Here is a 20,327-nt window from a genome sequence, read left to right as displayed (position 1 = left end):
ATCCAAATTTATGCAGCTTTCAAATGCAACTCTAATTTTGTTTTTGGGATTTCCACTAACAATTCTTAGAATTTGGATTTGCGCTAAGTCAATGATTCAAAATTGACATGTAGGAAGTATATTTTTCTTTCTCTTTTATAAACACATTTTCGGACTATATTTTATTCAATCAAATGGAGCAAATGCATATACAACTCATAAATATGTGCTAATTTAAATCTACTTTCCTACCCACTTTTTATAGAAAATAATTCAATTCCGATATTGAGCAAATATAAAATTTAAATATAATTTATAAAGAGAGACAATTTTATTTTAGAAGTTAATTTTATAAAGATAAATTAAGTTTAATATAAAAAACTAATACTTTCATTTTGTGAATTTAAAAGGACTTGCTAAAACCTTAAAACTCACAAAGACTTGGAAATATTTAGATAACTCCAAGCAGATGTATTGATTCCTTGTCCTTTGTATGTACTAACAACTCCAAATATAAGTCACTTAATTGTCTTTTTCTTTTAGTATCTTATGTTTAATCATGCTTGTTATTAATAATTTTTCCGATTTTAAATATAAAAAATTTGCATTAATAGAAATTAATCTAATTTAATTTAAATCAAAATATATTTAATTTAAATTAAATATATCAATTTTTATGGCTTTTATTTATATTTGATGAGATAGAATAGAGTGAAAATGGTAGTGCTATATTAAGAGAAGCAATATCCAATACAAGTTTAGATCCATTTTGTGCTAACACACAAAAATATGGTTTAAACGCGCGTGCAAGCATGCAGGAGGTTCACTTCAATTTTAATACATATAAGCTCAACCCCCAATTAAGAAAGAGTGATTATGCGTTTATAATATCTAAAAATAGAGGGAGGACAAGAACTAGACAAGAGTTAATAAAGATAAACAAGAACAGCCAGAAGTTATTTTGGGATTGAAACTCCACCAATACTAGCTTAAAGGCATGGGTGTTTAGTTCTTGTCATTGTAAAACTGACAAAGCAGATACAAACAAAATGTCAAACAATTAGTTTATCAACAAGTCAGAATTACGCCCCATAAGTTCATAAATTGTTGTGTATTGGCTAGGTTAATTCATTTTGAATAAATTCATTTTATAAAATTAATTTTAATTAAATACGAATTAAATGTAAAAGATGTATTTTTTATGTCTCTTTAAAAATTAGTTTCACGATAAATTTAATTGAATAGCAAAGTGAACAACATATTAATGCTTTAAATAGTAAGCATTGGGCCATTGGTCAAGATAGTTCTTCATTTGTGTCCAAGGACTAATTACCAAAAAATTAATATGTAGAAGTATCTTTGATATTTGTGATTTGGAATTGGTTTTAGAAGGAACCATATTGGAGGGTTAAGTTTATATCTAACCATATATTTGATATTTTAAAATATAAAAAAGATGATGTGAAAGATAATCATATAATATTTTTATTATTTTTTTAATTAATCTAAATGTTTTTCTTTCTTTTTAAAATTGAACTCTCAAACATTTCTTAAGAGACCTAAATTTCATAGACAAATCAATATCTAATGTAGCGACATTAATATAAAATCAATTTAAAAGGATTACATATTCAAATAACATATCAGATCATAATGTCTTAAGTTAAAAGTTAATAAAAGTATATTAACACTTTCCAATTTCCGGACCCATTTGTTGCTACACAAACAAACATTAACACAATGTTGACAAATACTTCAAATTTTAATGAGTAAATAGTTATTCATTGGTTTGAAAGTTATGGGTGATTGGAGTTTACAAAAATACTAAGCCTTGAGGAAGTAGAGAAGAGAGAATGGAAAGGAGACAGAGAATGGGGTTGGGGACAAGGTGGTTGAAGAATTGAGGTAGAAAGGATATGGGGAATGGAAAGGAGCGTGTGAAATAAAAATAAAATGTTTCCTATGGGTACAACAAGGGTGTTGAGTAAGGGAATATTGATGAGGTTACAAGGTAATATAAGACACTGCCAATTTACATTTTTCTTTTCAATCATCAATGCACAATGCTCAATATCCCTACAACAACATCTGAGATTACCCATAACTTCTTTATACTATAAATTAACAAAATTTGCATCACCTACCAAATAAGAAATATTTGTCAGGGGTGCCCATTCATCAGAATTCATTAATTAATTCATACATCCTCACATTTTATTTCTAAAATTTATTTTTTATAGTCTAAGTGATTTTTTATTTCTAGAGTTAAACCTAATTAAATACACGTGCGTAAGCGGCTATATAACTGTAAGTTCAAAATTCAATATTAGATACAAAAGTTACTTAGATTTAAATATAAACGTTAGCTAGAATTAATTTTTTTTAGATAGATATCTTGTTAAATTTCCACTAGTTCTATAGATAGAACATATTATATATTTATTTTAATATTTTATTAATAAATGAATTAACTCTAAGTAAATTTGTATCTTTAATTCTAACTAACTTTTTGCAAGGTAAAGCAAAGACATTGAGTTCCCCACTCTGCTTTTTTCAGTTTGTAAGGAAGAATTTTGTTTTTTTGGTGGTTACGAAGGGAGTGAATTTAATAATTTTGTTTTATGGTGGTTATGAAGGGAGTGAATTTAATCAGTTAAACATAGTTATTTTGGTTGGTTGAAAAGTCATGGATATGAATAACTTTTTTGGTTGACAAAGTCGTGTTCTAGATAAAGCCATGTTGAATGATTTCTTCTTTACACTTTTGGCTAAAGAACTATGCAGTAAGGACCAATACAAAGCAAAACAAGTGGAAAGGCTGAATCAGAGTGACAGTGTTAATCAGAAATTTGACCGACATATTATAAAAAGAAAAGTAGATGAAAATAATAATATACTCACTCTAGATAATAAAGGGATTTAGGAAAATGAAGATCATTTACACTTAGAATATAAAATTAGATAGGAATTAAGTAATCTATTAGAGCATCACAAAATATAAGTGTTAATATATTAGATATCAAATTATTTGATTCAAAACTTAGTACTCATATCAATTAAGTAAAATATGTCACAAACTTTAAAGCATACTTGGTGGCCAAGGTAAGAAAAATTAAAGAATCAGTTTTCATTATCTTGTTGAGTCATTCCATATATGACAAACTAATTATTGTGTTATGCTCCCTTAAGAATGAAAGATAAACAAATTATATTTTTTTAAAGTTAATTAAATTAATTTAAAATTTATATTAAATATATCAATTTTTAAAATTTATTTTTATATTTATTTTTATTTTATTTTAGAGAGATTATAAGTTTATTCTATCTAAAGCATCAATATAATTTTTTAGGAGAAATTATGGATAATGTTTTTTCCCTCTTAATTATATTCTATATTCTATATATGACGTTTTCTCTCTCGTGTATTAAGGTGTTGCACATTAGTTTTTCTTACTCAAAACACTTTCATGTGTTCAGCGAGATTAATCAAATGACATATTCATCAGCAAAGTTTGGTTTGGGTTTTTTCTCTGAAGATATAACTTTTTTTTAATTTCTTCTTAATTTTAACTCTTTTGCTTTGTTGGCTGATATGAGTGGTGTGACTTTTCTAGAGATTTTGAATTTTTGTTTTATCTATTTGGAACTAACTCTTTTTTACTTAGATTTCATTTAAAAAAAAAAAAATTTATTTTGGCCTTGATTATATGATAGTTGCTATCGTTTAATTTAAAGATTTCTTAACTTTTTTGACATATTGCCTGGTTATTATGTTCCTAATTAAACTTAATTAGGATTGCTCATGAACACGGTATCCACACAAATTAATTTACATCTATATAAAAATCATTTATCATTATCAATTTTTATAACCAATTCATATAATTAAATTTTATTATACAAAACTAGTTATATCCATAACCAAATTATTTTTTAGAAATGATTTAATTGAAAATAAGAGTCCAAAATTTTCTAAAAACAAAAAAAGATTTGTTTAAAAAAAAATCGAGATTTTGTTTATACAAAAATTCCAACTTTTGTTTTGGAAAATATTTCTAAAAAAAAATTTATATTTTCTATTTATAAATTGTTTTGGAGAAAAATAAAAAAAAAATTAGAGAAAATTTTAAACAAATATTTCGGAAAATATTTCTCAGCATAAATAATTTCAATTTAATTTTGTTAGAATTTTGACTTTAAAATTATTTTTTCAAACAAAAACTGTCCATAATATATATGTATGTAAATCTAAATTAATAACCAATTTAAAAAATGACAACTATATTCAAAATATATAAATTGATTAAAAATCATAATCTAAATATTCAATTTTTTAAAGATTATAAATATAAAAATAGTTTAAGTTAAAAACTGATTATTTTGTTTAATCCTATGCTTAACCCTTGAAGTGTTTTACTTGGATATTTGCTTATTATGTCTTCGTCAACCTTTGGTCGACACTTTGAACCATTGCCTCTGTCTCCATCTCCACTTGACACTCTCATTGTTGCTTGCCATTTGGCATCGTTCATCACTTCTATAGCCACCATGAAGTAACCTAAATCATTTCAATAACATGAAACATCTTTCACCATTATCATTGTCGCGTGACATTAGTAATTTTGTCAATCACACGTATTTTATATAAGAGAAAATAACATCCTCTAATGTATGCTTAAATGACACAAATATATTTTATAAAAGACATTGACCACCTCAATTAACTAAATACATGGACATCCCAACATAAGAAGGGCAAAAAGTTAGGCAATACCTCAAATTGAAAAAATAATGGGAGAATGCCTTAGGGGTTATATGTACAATTTTTGTAAGGTGTCAAAATAGAAGCAAGACCATAACATTAGTGGAATATATATAAGATTTATTGAACTGAGGTGGAGGCCTAAGACATAGAGCATTAGTGGCCAATAGCAAAGTTCTACCCTATACACACATATCTCTATTATAAAAACAGAGGAAGTGTATGTTATTAATTAAGCATAACTTAGAAAAAATGTATATAACTTTCTCAATCAATAAGGCTAATTATTTATTTTTCTGAACCATAGTGATTGTTCATTAAAAATTAGAAGCGATATATGTACTATTCAAGCATACCTTCATATTATATATCATGTCATTAGTAAACACAATCCAAAATTGTCACCCCAAATTCCTTTTGAGTTGTAAGGCGAGTATCTAGTACTATGGTCCTCTTCATTTATTAGTAGCTGACATAAATTCAAGCACGTGTGTCCTTTTATGTAAAACCACTACTATAAAGTAAAGGATTTCTATATTTAAGATATATGATATTATTGATGATTCAATATTTTATTTTGTCTTAATCATTTTACTCTTAAGGAAAATATATTTTCATCGGAAAGTAAATAAAATATAACAAAAAATTATTTTAGTCATGATTTAATTTTAAATTCTCTTGATCGATTCGTCATAAAATGAAGTTCGTTAATCATTTAAGTACAATTATTTAGTTAAATAATGATGCAGTGTACCAAAAATAATTATTGAAGGGAAAAAGAGAAAAATACAATGCCATTCTAAACAATGAAACATTGTGCAAACACAAAATGAAGTGAAAATTTCTCAATATCAACTTTCAATTGATGCTAATATTAAACAATTTAAGGGACATTTAAAGGAGTATTTTAGCAATAAGAGTATTTGGGTGGATTTATCCATTATTAATTATAACTTATTAATTATTAATCTACAGTACTACTCTTTCTAAAAAATGAGCGGCTACACCTTAAAAATGTTTATAGGAGTTACTGACCTATATTCTCTTTAAAAAAATATATATTAACAAGCTATGCCTTTTGATGTATTTAACCAGGTTGTTAGTCATAATTTACTAATATTTTCCTTCCCATAAGAAAGCCACTTAATGTACCTAATTTATTTTAAGGTTAAATAAAATTTTAATCCAAATTTTAATGTTTTGTACTTAGTTTCTATTTATTGTTTTCTCAACTTTTAGACCCAAAGATTTTCGATCTTTATTTTTAGTCCTTGCTTTTTTAGTCATCTTGAATCCCTTTAATTTTTAAATAATTTTTTATAGTTGTATTTATAAAGGTTAAATAAGTTAATGATCTATTTAAATATATAATTTTTTTTTTTAATTCTTTTGAAATTTTTCTTCCAATAATGATTGTTAGCTTTTTTCTGTCAATATTTTATGTCTGTCCTTTAAAGTAAACTCAAGTGTATCATTTGAATTTTTAAATGATATTTTAAAAACATTACAAAGATCCGTTGTTAAAAACTTATAAATTTTTGTAGAAGATATTTCTATATTTCTATAACGTTATAAATATATATGCAAAAAAATTATTCAAAATTCAATTGATAGACATAAATTAATTTAAAAGTATAAATAAAAGTGTTGACGGAAATTTATTTAAAATACTTGTTTTTTATGAAAACTTTTAAAGAAACTAAAAATAAACTATAGTATATTTATAAGATAAAAAACTTATTTTAGTCTGTTTATAATGTTAAAAGATTTTGTCTTAAAAAAGAAAATATTTTAATAAAAAAGAAATTTATAGTTTATTGACGCTTAATTTGCATAGAGTTGGTACCGCAATAGTAGTCTCGAAGAGAAGCGTGGTGATTAGGGAGTCACGTGCGAAGAGCAACGGAGTTTATATATATAAAGGCATGAGACACGGGAGAGTAGTAACAAAGCAAGCATAGACTATTTTGTGTTGTAGTTCTTTCAACGCTTTGCTTTTGCTTTATCCATTTCACTACCACCTACTAACAATTTCTTTACTTTAACAACCTTTGTCTTTTGTAACTGTTTTTTATTACCAACTTAAATACTAACAAATGGACACACGCAATGCTGAGATAAGACATCCAAAATTCAAAAGGATTTGTGTTTTCTGTGGTAGTAGCCAAGGCAAGAAGAGTAGCTATCAAGATGCTGCTATTCAACTTGGCAATGAATTGGTATCTACTACTTACTTCAATCCAAACACCCCTTCTAAATTCCCATTTTTTACATTCATATTTCAAACACTTCAATATGTACATAATCATAGACACCACCATTAGTTTTTTTTATTTTTTTATTTTTTTCAATATTTCTATTTTTTAGACTGAATGAATATATAATTGCTAATGATGTATTTATTTTTATTTTTGTGAAGGTTTCAAGGAACATTGATCTTGTGTATGGAGGAGGAAGCATTGGTCTAATGGGTTTAGTTTCTCAAGCTGTTCATGATGGTGGTCGCCATGTCATTGGGTATTATACTATTTTTCTCCTTTTCATCATTGTTTTTGTTTATCTCAAAAAACTAAAATCTCTTTTTTCCTCCAAAGGTGTGTTTAGGAGTAAAAAGAAAAGAAAAAAACATGAACTCATTGTTCTCTTTCACTCATTAATTAACACTTTCTTTGTCATTTTATTGTCTCTTCTTGCAGAGTTATTCCCAAGACACTCATGCCTAGAGAGGTATTTGTCTACAAAAAGCTTAACCCCTTTTTTCTTCTCATAATAAAGTTTATTTCTTTTTTTTTTTTAATTTAAAAAAACAAATAATTTAGTAGTACTATTTTAATCTGATTTTAATTTTACCTAAATGTTGTTTTTCTCTTTGCAGCTAACTGGTGAAACAGTAGGAGAAGTAAAAGCTGTTGCTGATATGCATCAAAGGAAAGCTGAGATGGCTAAGCATTCAGATGCTTTTATTGCCTTACCAGGTAATTTCAAATTGTTAAGACTAAATTGACACTAAAATCTTGTTACCATGAGTTATTATAACGTGAAAGAATGACCATATCTCAATGTTTGATTCCTTTAAGAATGGTTCACCGACATTTTCCTATTCATCTCTTGTTGTTACTTGTGTTGCTTTTAGACAATGTATTTATTTCTTTCTAATGTCTACTAAAAGCTGCTTAACTTTCTAGACTAATCTAGGAATTGTTCTGTTTTTTGTGTTTTCCTTTGCTAAACCTTTTTATCTTTCATTTTAAAATAATAAAATTATAAAGTATTTAAAAGTCACAACACGTAATCAATAATTTTGACTAAGGTGGTCCATTTATTAAGGACAGTAAAGGAATTTCGTAATAATGACAAAGTGACTCAAATCATGTTGTTTTAATCTAATGTTTTGTTCAATTCAATCCAGTTGATAATACTGCTGAAATGGCTTTCTTTGATTTCACACATTCCAATGTTATGATTAATACTATAAGGCATAAGCTAAGAGCAACATTTGATAATGAATAATGATAGTGACATTACCTTACACTTTAAAATATTGGACTGAAAATCATAGCTTTTAAGCAACAGTGGTTCAGGTTATATACCATTTTTTCCATGTACTTTAGTTTGAACAGTGGCGTGATTCTACAAAATTTGCTTCATTTGATAATGAAGGAAAAGAAAGAAAATGAAGTTTCATAAGATAATAACATTACCAATTAGCACCTGCACCTGACATTGCTTCAAAAACCTTTCTACTGCTAGTTGTTATTTTATTTGTTTATTGAAAATTGGTGTGACATAGAGAGTGGTAGCACACAAACACAGAGTTTTCAATTTTCATTCACGCTATCTTGGGATCCCTCCTATTCAAATTCTGTCAAGACAATATCAATTCATCACCTATTATTGTTACCTTTACCTGACATTGCAGATCCATAACTAAATTTGGACAATATGATAATAACTTAGCAACTAAATATCATTGGAATGTTGATGTTACAATTTATATTACGGTCCAGGACTATTTTTTTAAATAAAACCCTTCTAAATATTACAAGGACACAACTTAGGGAAGTAATTCTTAAACATGAGGATGTAAATAAATTGATTCTTTTTTCTTTAGTATTGAATTTTCTGAAGTAACTTATGCAAGTTACATGCAGGAGGATATGGAACACTAGAGGAGCTTCTTGAAGTTATAACATGGGCACAACTTGGAATTCATGACAAGCCGGTACTAATTTATTTGTCACATTTTGCAAGAAATCTATATCTATATTATTTATAAAATTCATGTGTGTTAGGTGTTTTGTGATGTAGCCTAATCAGAATTGAAATTCAAAAAATTGTAGGTTGGGTTAGTAAATGTTGATGGATACTTTAACTCATTGTTGTCATTCATTGACAAAGCTGTGGAAGAAGGATTTATTAGTCCAAATGCTCGTCACATAATTGTATCAGCACCAACTGCTAAAGAATTGGTCAAGAAATTGGAGGTAATATTATGTTCTAACTTAAACTATATGTATTTATTTGCATCTTTGTTGCAATAAAATAAAACTTTAACATCTCCACTTTTGATAAGGTTTGTTGGTATTATAGTTACAAATCCTTTTCAATCTGATTCTCATAAGTTGAAGCTATTTTTCCATGTGAAATCATTTTCTTTGATTTCAATATATGTCACATCAAAACAAAAGTTGCTCTGATTTCATACTATATAAGTAGATAATTTAAAGATATGTAAATGGAAAAAATAAAATAAAACTAAAATAAGCACTTTTTTATGTGATCAAGCTTCTCAAATTAAATGTATAGCTAATAAACTTCAGGAAAAATAATGATTTTTTTGTATTTAATTGACAGGAGTATGTTCCTTGTCATGAGGGTGTTGCTTCCAAGTTGAGCTGGCAGATGGAACAACAACTAGCTTATCCTCAAGATTATGACATCTCAAGGTAGCTATTAGCTGTGTTTACTTGAAGTGAACGGAAGATGATACCATATAGAATTTTGAAGGTGGAAGAAGCTATTTTCTAATATCAGTATTCTGTTGTTTTCTTTAATCCTTTTATTTCTTATTTCTTATTTCTTATGTAAATTACTTGGATTTGACATGAACCTGTTAAAGTGAAACTACTATATTACCTTGTTATAAACTTTGATTTTATTAAAGTTGTAACTTGTAAGTAACTAAGTGTCCTCTTCTTAACTTATTACTATTCAATGCTGATTAGTAGTTTTTATGATTATCTTGCCTTCTGAGATATCTTCATATCTTTTGTCTTGAGCGAGGGATTTAAATTTTGGTCATTGTTGTATCAAAATTCATGATATTAAATTGTTGTCAAATCTTGTTATTGCAGGATGATAAAAAAATATTTATGTTGCAATTATAATTGCGGTCAAATGTCTTTTTTATTTTTTAATAAAACATTGGTGCTAAGTATCTAACACATAAGATATAACATATGTAGTTTCAATATTTTAAATTAAAGATACATCGGCATGTGTCAATATCAAACATTAATGTGTCGATACATTAAATTACTATTATTTTGTTTTTCAAATTGTTAGTGTTTTGTTTAGTATTGATGTCTATTAAGTGGTTCAAAGGATATAACAATTTAATTAAGATATAAACAGGGGACACATACAATACATGAGTTGATGGGGGTAATGTGTTGAACTATGGTCCAACTTTAAATATTGGTAAGTGATAATAATAAAGAATGGGACCGATTAAAAGACAGTGATGTTCAAGGGTTGTCTTGAAATAACTAAAATTTGAGTAGAAAAGGTGGAGGAAACTAAAGACAATAGACAAGAGAGGGACTAAGTGAAAGGGGCCAATTTGATGAGTGGAAGTGCAATTGTGATAGTGAGTAAATTCTTCACTTCATGTTGGACAAAGAGATAGAATTTTGTAGGCCATTTATTTATTCTCTAACAAAAGGGACAATGTCACGTGTATACAAGGGCAATATGGGATTCAAAGACAAATAAAGTTTAAGGGGGTCATGTGGCACATGCATCTCAAGACAATATAATGGCAATCTTTGGTCCATGCTCTCATCTAACAATTCATAGTGGTTGAAACTTGAAAGAACTTTCTTTGAACAATTGGGACTACAGTTTTTGAGATACCTTTGAAATGATGTGAAAGTTGAAACATGGAACTGCAATGAGGAATTACGGGTAGCAACTCCAATCAAGGTCATTTATTACTAGAATTTGCTTTAGAAAAAAAGGAAACAAATAATAATTAAAAGTTACAAATTATAGTCCTAGAGTTAATCACTTTCATAGGTGAATTAATGTGAATTCATATTTGAAAATTGTTTACAATTTTAAAGATGACAAACATTTCATTAAAATAAAAATTTAAGGTATTTTTTAATTATATAATTAAGATATTGATTTAATTGATGTTTGTTTGATAAAACAAAAGTAAAAATATTTATTTGTAAATTTGATTTGGTTAAAATTAAATTAAAAGTAAATTAATTTATACTTGAATATTTTATCTCTAAAAATAACTTTAAAATAAAACTTGCCATAAAATTTTCTACTTAATTAAAATTTATATTTCATGAATCTAGTCAAACCTAGGTGTAAAAAACAAATCAATTTTACTTGATTGATACCAATTAATATAATGTATTTCTGCCCAAATTGTATTTGATAGACATTACTAATAATCTTGTTTGTAGTTTTTTTTTTATTCTAGATTAAATGGTAAAAAAATTACATATAATTGCGAAATTTCGTGTTCAAACCCAACACATGATATCCATCGTAACAAATATTGACTGTTAATGAGATTTACAAATTATTTGTGAAATTAAATACAGCTAAATTGTTTTAATTAAGAAAACAATGTAATACTAATACCTTTTTTTATTTAAACATTTCGTTTCTTGAAAGTAAATAAATGATAATAATATAGTGAGACAGAAAAGTATTTAAGTTATAGTTTCGAATTAGCGTTTGAAGTAGGAAGAAACATGTAATTAGTAGAAGGTGAAAGTGATGTTATAGTACATAGAGTTTGTGTTGAAAAGGAGAGTGAAAAAGGGAGAGCATAGAGGCAGAGGTAAAGGTCCTTTATTCAAAATCAGTCAACAACATGTCCTAATTAAAGAACTAGTTTTGGCCATTGACTCGAGTATATACGGTTGAATGTGCATCATGCACTGCTTCTTTAGGCAAACATAAAAACGTCTAGGACCACTGCCTTGCAATTGCAATTTCCAAATGTAACTTCCAACGAATATTTTATTGTTATGTTAGGTAACAAACATGGTTTCTATATTAGTACCATTCAAATCTCTTTTCAGTTTTCTTAACCATTGCATCACCAAGCTTCCGTTGCAACATGATAAGTAAAGAGATGGAGTAAAATGATACAGGTCAAAAAAACATTTATGTTCCAAAAACCAAGAGAAGACATAAACATCTTAGCACATAGTATTTATACATTACATTTCTAAAGAGTTCAACCAAAATAATTACCGATCAAATTTTACTTATTTTTTCGCTAAAATTCAAATTATCACTTTTTGTGAAATTTAAAAGTTCAAGACAACATGTATATTGAAAAATAATTGTCATTTTAACGGATGTGTATACTTTTAATCTATTAAAATGCCAAAAGCAAGTCATTCAATAAATATTTTTTCGTTGACCCAGTGTTTTGGGCCGAACCAAGAAAAAGGGTCATCTGAAGCCCAAATAATAAGAACCTAATTTTAATTTTGACACCAAAAAACAAAACATAACAGTTAAAAAAATCCACAAGAACCTAGTACTTATAGAGGGTTTTTACTTTCCATTTTTCCTTACAACAATTGAATTTAAACGAAAACCATTTACTCCAAAATCTATTTTTACACTTCAAATTCAAAGCCAATACCATCAAACCATATTTTTTTAAAACAATTCTCTTCCAAAACTCCACGAAGAACACTCATTTTCATCACTGTTTCAACAAATTCGAAGGTGAATATATCTGTATTATGAAGATATCAAGGTGGATGACATCATAAAATCTGTTAAAAAAAATACCTTTTTATTTCAAATTACTAAAAATGATATATAGGGATGCATTGGAAGGGTTAACATCTATTATTGGTTATGCTATTAAAATAGTTAAGTGATTTAATTTGACACAAATACAATCTTTTATATTTTATAAAAAAATAAAATATGACCCTTATTATATTTTATACAACATTGAATTTATGTCAGATACTATATCAAGATTTGTGTTCTAATAACATTTTTTAAATATATTAAGGTTGCAATTTTGTGATCTCTCTTATAATATGGTACTGGTTGTATTTATGACCCGATTAATAGACACGTTAAAAGTTAAGATAAAAATAAGTTATCATGTCTGAATTTAATATTTGATTAAATAGTAAGATATGATAAATTAATCTAAAACTCTTTCATATTTTATCTTTTAACTTGAAATTTATATTATAAATATGAGCTGAGCAACAAATAAAATAAGAACAAATATTTACTCAATTACTCTTATAAAATATAATTTAAAATATAAAATTGAAACATAATAAAATTTAAATATACAAAAATTAATAGAATTTGATATTAAACATAAAAATAAAATATTAATAATTAATTTAAAAAATATTTATGATTTTATCACAAGAGTAGTTTTTTTACTTTATATAATTTAATAAATTAGTATTTAAAATTATAAAATATGAAAATTAATTAAAAATTTAAATCAAATAAAATTTATTTACAAGCGTAGTTTTTCCAGTTACATGGAATATTTATCATATATTTATTTAGATTATCTAATATATAAAATAAAAATATTTAGTTACTCATGATTTTTTTTAAATAAATTAAATTATTTGTTTAGTAGTGACAATGGATAATATTGAATATAAATTTACTTTTATTACTTATTGAAATTTTTAGTATTTTTTATTAATTTAAAATATTTAAAAATATAATAAGCAAAGTTAAAAATAATACTATGTAATTGTTTACTTAAAATTTAGTTATTTAAATATGATATATATCCACAGTTTTTTTTTTCTTTCAAATTTTGATGATATAGGTGTGACTACACTTCTTTTTTTTTTTTTTCCGACTCACTATTAAATATTTGTTAATCTATTTAATCATTTAAAAAAATGAAAATGAAAACAAATTGACAATTAGAAGGAAAAGAAAAAAGAATTCATAAATCTGCAACTCAAACCCTAGGATCCATATGGGTATTTGATTACTCCATCATCCAAATGCAAAAGAAAAAAATGATCCGTTTAACATTCCAAAAAATCCAAAAACATGATGATACCTTTAACTATCAAAGAAGCAAAGATCGCGGGAGTATTTAGTACAATGTACTCATCATGACAAGCAAAAATTATTTAATCTAAAAAGTGTGAGCAAAACCAAGTTGTTAATAAAAAAAAAAACGCTTGCAATTGCTGTCTTAATTAACTTTGTTGATGACTTGTAAGAATTATTGTTGGAGGTTTTTGTGGACAAGTGGCACTAAGTCGTGTTTTTAAGCTTTACTTATGTAAGAAATTTATAAAATGCACTTTGCATATATAGATAGCAGATGAAGTGGTATGCAGGAATTGACAATGAAATAAAAAAGAAAAAGTTGCAATCCTAGTCCGAGTGAGATGGAGTGAAAGAAGAAATTGAAATTTAGGGAAGAGAGTGTTGGTGACAATAAAATCTTGTACTTCACTCAGAGCATCTTCAATGGTGTGAATTCAACACGAAGGTTTACTCTGACTGGATTATATCATACTATCTCCGTTTTTAAATATGGGATTATACTTTGTCAATTTTTATGTTTTTTTAATTATTCTTAGTTGTCCATTTATTTTACTGTATTCTTGTCGTCTATTGATTTAATAATTATGCACGCACGGTGAATTTCAATTCTTTTTAAAAAAATTACACGTATATATTATTTTTCACTTTTAGTTGCCTTCATTTTTTTTATTCTTTTCTTTTTTTGACGGATATTCTTTTGTTTCTTAAAAAATATATATTTCTAGAAGTGGATGTATTAAGTCTTATACCCCTCAATGACCAAAACAAAAAGCATGCATGAATGATTGCAAAACAACAACCATATGTAATAATTAGAGACACTCATCTTTTTAACGAGTCATGATGGAAGGTTCTCTCCATCACGAGAACAATGCTAATTAAACTATACGATCATTTTAATTCCACTATTTTTTCCCTCTATATATATATATATGTATGAGAAGCTTAAAGCTTAGGCCTTTTTGTATTATCTTGTGTTTTGTCAAAGAAAATGCCCCACAAAGAACACGAAGCTGAATCTAAGGACGTAGATGATGAAAGAAGACTACGCATTTATGCAAAAAAGTACGAAATGATAGTGAAACAGGTATCATTCTTTTGAAACAAAAACTCATCGGGGGTTGTTTAATTTAATTTCATCTCTCTTTTGTAGTGAAATAAAAATAGTATTTTTGTTATAATTATCTTCATCACTCTCTTTGAGTGAACTAATTAAGGCATGAGAATAGTCATATTTCTTGTCTAGAATCTTTCTGTTAATCATCTTTATAAATGAGTTAGAGTTTTCATAATACTCTAATTAATATTACGTTAACGATAAACAAACCGATGTTAATATTTTTTTCAGTTCGATGAGTTGATCGGAATAATGACCGATAGTACAACGATAAAGTCACGCAAGGTACGTACATTGTACTAGGTTTTTTCACGAATAAATTACAAATGATAAAATTTTAATTTAACAAAATTAATCATATATCATCTATTGAATAGTCAAATCAATCAAAAAATAATTACCACATATCTTCTTGTATTTCTTTACTATAATAACATTTAGTATTTTTTGCTTATGAAATAGTATATAAATAATCAACCTTTTCTAAAATGGAATTTTGAACAGCTTTACTATCAGTTTTTTGGATTTCCATTTTACTAAATAAGAAAAGATTCCAAATGGAATTAAAGAAGTTAAAATAAACGGAAATCATTGGTATTCTGATGTAAATGTTATTGTTCCATATTGTAAATAGAGACAAAGAGTGAGTGATTCGGGTGAATACACAGCTGGTTGTTCACGCCAGCGCGAAAACAATGAAGCCTTACTGAAGACAGTTACCAGATTTTTGCATGAATTGGGAGCCAACCCTTCAGATTCTAAGTAATTCATTTCTTAAACACAACCTTAAGGTTTATCATATATTGTTATTCTCTCCAGATCAACACACTTAATTAGAACAACATCACAGTAAATATTCACTTGGTATATTCCATTCTATATAGATGTTTCAATCAATAAAAGTTATGCATTTATTTCATTCATTATAGATTTAAATGTATCTAATAAAAACAATATTGGAAGGAGTATATTGGTAATTTGGCTATCATATTTCAATTTATATTGATTTCACTATTATAATTCATTAGCTTTATGCGGCTTCAAATAATTTATAACTGTGGCACAATAAATTTTAATAGTGATATTTGTTAGAATGGATTCAAACACAGAAAGATCTACATATGGTCTTTTCAAATGTCACATATATAGGGTCCAAAATGTCATTCTTTTATGTTTATTTTTATCAGAATTTGGTCCAACTTTTGTTATTTCATATCCAACTACATTTGGTCTATCATGTTCAGACAATTATTGTATTGTGTAATTTACATAATCTCGATAAATATTATTTAATCGATTTCACAATAAACGATATATTTGATATTACAATTTACACACCAATTGATTAAGAAAAGTCTAAAAAATAAATAAATAAATAAAAAGATAAAATAATGTTTGTCAAAACTAAAAACTATGACGTTGAAATTTGGCAAAGATCATGGGAAGTTTGGCACCAATCATAGGCTGACCCACCAATAGCATTGTTTCTTATTTTTTCTTGCAAAAGTTGCTCAATAAGCATTTCTGTTGAAAAAAAGATATTCAATATGTCTTAAAAGTCTAAATTATGAATTATTTTAGGACTTTGTTAAAAATTATGTCAACTATTGTGGGGTAAAGAGAGTAGTAATTTAAATATCACCTCAACCAAAATAGATAAACTACTATTTTAATTTTTGAATATACAAATCAGTCGCAAACTCAATTTAAATTTTTACTTATTCAAACGTCTTTCAGTATTATTACGTCTGGAGTTGGGTACACACAGACCAATATGACAGTATATTAAAAGAAAAAATATAAAAAGATAAATCACTAAATTCCCCTAATTTCTTAATTTTCTTTCCTTATAAAATTATTTCATAAGATAAATAGTGTTTGTATGAAATTGAAGTGAGAGATTTTCTGCATTCTTCACTTTTGTTAATTTCACATTTTTCTCATTTTAAGAATAAGACGAAAACCACGTACAAACATATGAAAAATATATCTTCTGAAATAGAAAGTGAAAACATGATTCATAGTATATTGTGCCACAGTTGGATTTCATTCTTGACATTCATGGTCTAAAAATACTTCCACCGAAAAATACTATTCATAAATTCTAAATTCTAAAGATATATTTCATCAATTGTAAAAGAAAACAAATATTTCATCTAAACCAACTATTTTGGAGTATATAACAAATTAAGCCTAATCAAAGTTTACAGAGCGCAGAGTGACGGTGTACACAAAACATCATATGATAAGGAATGTCCATTAAATTTAAACAAATATTTGTAACACAGGGCATAAAAGAATAGAGAAAGCTTTCAAAAATTAGTTGGATAACATTGGAAACAAATACCAATAAGGTTATCCTCTTTTATGGTCAAAGCAAGCTTCAACAAATATAAACTTGCTTATAATTATAAAAAATGGCTAGAATTTCCAAACTGGAATTGATGATCAGTATATGATTTATTGGGTATACAACAAAATTAAGGATATCCATACATTATATACATTATATACGTTATTTAAAGTTTATATATAAAAAAAAAATTTGATATACACTCAATCACTCTTGTGACGAATTGAATGAGAAAGAAACAAAGAGATTTATGTGATAAATATAATACGTTAATGATGAAATAAAAAGATGCGTTAAATTAAATATTTAAAAATTATAGATATACGCATATTATTGTTAAATTATATAAACATAATGTCTTAAGTTCGTCATCATTTACACTTATTTATTATTTAAGGAAAAAAATATAAAAAAATGCTAGAATTTAGAATATATATTTTATTATGAGTGTAATGGACATGCACTACCAATATAAAAAAATATAATTATTTATTTTACAATATTATACCATTAAAATAAATTTAGCAAGTGATTTAATCGAATACATAATTATTATATACACTAAAATGCATATTATTTTTTCTCTTTTATTATTAAAAAAATGCTGTTTTTAGTTTTATTATTATAAAATAAAATAACGTGTAAATAACGCTACTCTTTGATGAACTATTGTTGTTTTTTTTCTCACCAACTCATCAGTTGTAAGTCTTTAGTTTAACCACCAACCTATTATTACCCACACTTTTGATTATGTCATCCATTATTCATACGACGTCGTTTTCAACAATGCTACCTCTCTTCCCATTCTATTCTATTTTCTACCCATCAATCAAAATTATCCACACATCATCCCTTACGCGCCTTTGCCTTTTTTTACCTCTTCAACATACCATGTAGCTATCTCATATCCCAAACTCAACAACAACAAATTATTATTATTATTATTAATGTGTTAAATTGCAATCACATAACAAACAAATGTGACTATTTATTCTCTAACAAAACCTTCCATACAACTCCATTGGTAACTACATAAATATTAATATTTAACTCTGTCAATTTTTAAATTCAAAACTCTTAATTTTTTTTTTTTTTTTAAATGTGTGAGTTTAACTACTAAACTATTTGACTCAATAAAAAATTAATCACAATATAAATTAATTTACAAATTTTAATTATTTAATTTTTATTCCTATTGAAATAAAATAATTATAATTTAGAAAAAACAATTGTAATTTCAAAAATAGTCAACAATCTTTAATATTGCATACGACATACTAAATATTAACAATAATAATATTTCCGTTTAAAGAAGTCAGATCCTTTACGAACGATATTATAATATATTAAATTTTAGATTCTTAGATAAAAAGAGAAATTTTTTAATTATTTAATATTAATGTTCTATCGCCGACTGCATCTAAAATCGACCTTATACAAACAATTTCCTACTTAATCCACAATTTTTTATCTTTTTAAAAAACTTTACAAATAATAAGAAAATGAGAACTGAACAAAGAAAACAAAAGCAAGAAGAAACTGGCAAAAAAAAATAATAATAACACAAGAGATCAAACATAATTATGTACTATGCATTAAAAGTTTTTTTTTTAACACAATTAATTACAATTACAAGCATGATGAGAGTAATCCTAATCTTAAAAGTTAAAACTCTAGACACAATTAAAATGAAGGAGAGCCATTAATTTCATTATGCAAATCAATCATAAAAAATAAAATGAAATCAATCTTCAAACCCAACTTTCTTCCAAATAGCATTCCTGACACTACACAAATCCCTTCCTTTAAGAGTTCTTCCTTTCCCTTCATGAACAGAAAGAGAAGCTCCTCTAGTTCTAGCAAGATACTCATGAGGAGGTAAACGAATTCCTCCATCATCATCTTCATCATCACTACTCTCTTTCTTCTTTTTGTAGTCTTCCTTCAAATTTTTTGACCAATCTGGAATATTCATTGGCAATGAAGAAGATGAAGCTATAGGATTAACTCTGCTATTAGCTTCCACTTTTTTTGAAACTCTCTTCAAACCTGGAACACCCTTTTTTTGTTCTGTCACTGTGTTGGAATTTGAAGAATAGTTCCATACATCAGCTTCATCAAACTCAAATTCTGTTCCATCTGATGATGTTTGATTGAAATCTGTTTCTGTCTCTGAGTTTGTTGGAAAAATGTAACTTGATCTTGAAAGGAAACTCTTCCTTGAAGAAGCCATTGATTGAAACTAATTTTAGTTGAGGTGGTGAGAGTTGTGAAATTGCTCTTACTAATTTATAATCTCTCTGTTTTATTTTATTTTATTGTTGCTACGTTTTCATTTTTGTCCTTATTAATTATTTCCCCTTATATTCTACTTGGTATACGCCACTTGGTATATGATCCTCCAAGACATTTTATAAAAAAAAATAATTGTAGTAATAAATTTGTTAAAAAAGTATGTTATTTTACATATTTACTCTTATAATTGTTATCATAATAAGACAAAAAAAGAAGTTTTTTATTAATAAATTAATTAGAGGTAATTTTATAAAATAAAAAAAAATTAATACAGATTGAATTTTACAAATAATTTTATATTAAAAGAGAAAGAAAAAGTAAAAAAAAAGTTATAATTAAGGATAGAAAGAAGAAAGAGTATACACAATGGTCTCACCCTAGGCGTTACAATTAAATAAATAATAAGAACTATTGAAGTAGAATGGGTTGAGTGGAAATTAATGAAATGGCCCTCACGTGCTTTAGCATGGGGCAGTTGTTAATTTGGTCAATTATGT

The 20,327-nt window shown here is 26.4% G+C and overlaps 2 protein-coding genes across 2 annotated transcripts; one reads left to right on the top strand and one right to left on the bottom strand.

Moving 5' to 3' along the window:
* The first annotated feature begins 6,686 nt into the window (after nt 1-6,686).
* Nucleotides 6,687-9,981, top strand: LOC101495206 (cytokinin riboside 5'-monophosphate phosphoribohydrolase LOG3). The gene is made up of 7 exons (XM_004493917.4): nt 6,687-6,960; nt 7,161-7,258; nt 7,438-7,468; nt 7,617-7,716; nt 8,893-8,963; nt 9,082-9,225; nt 9,596-9,981. Exons 1-7 carry the CDS (start codon nt 6,838-6,840, stop codon nt 9,689-9,691), a joined length of 663 nt encoding a protein of 220 aa, XP_004493974.1. The 5' UTR covers nt 6,687-6,837; the 3' UTR covers nt 9,692-9,981.
* A 9,123-nt stretch (nt 9,982-19,104) lies between these two features.
* On the bottom strand, nt 19,105-20,024 carry LOC101494881 (protein S40-4). Its single transcript, XM_004493916.4, has one exon. The coding sequence runs from the start codon at nt 19,766-19,768 to the stop codon at nt 19,280-19,282; it is 489 nt and encodes a 162-aa protein (XP_004493973.1). The 5' UTR covers nt 19,769-20,024; the 3' UTR covers nt 19,105-19,279.
* Nucleotides 20,025-20,327: the final 303 nt, after the last annotated feature.

This window comes from Cicer arietinum, chromosome 3, assembly GCF_000331145.2.
Source record: "Cicer arietinum cultivar CDC Frontier isolate Library 1 chromosome 3, Cicar.CDCFrontier_v2.0, whole genome shotgun sequence".
Lineage (NCBI taxonomy): Eukaryota > Viridiplantae > Streptophyta > Magnoliopsida > Fabales > Fabaceae > Cicer > Cicer arietinum.
This window is presented reverse-complemented; position numbering and strand designations above follow the sequence as displayed.

Bases quoted from the DNA above. Each gene is read 5' to 3' on its own strand.
- LOC101494881 (XM_004493916.4), bottom strand. From the start codon at position 19,768: ATGGCTTCTTCAAGGAAGAGTTTCCTTTCAAGATCAAGTTACATTTTT.
- LOC101495206 (XM_004493917.4), top strand. From the start codon at position 6,838: ATGGACACACGCAATGCTGAGATAAGACATCCAAAATTCAAAAGGATT. The intron at 6,961-7,160 runs GTATCTACTACT...ATTTTTGTGAAG, and splicing joins TTCAACTTGGCAATGAATTG to GTTTCAAGGAACATTGATCT. The intron at 7,259-7,437 runs GTATTATACTAT...CTCTTCTTGCAG, and splicing joins GGTGGTCGCCATGTCATTGG to AGTTATTCCCAAGACACTCA.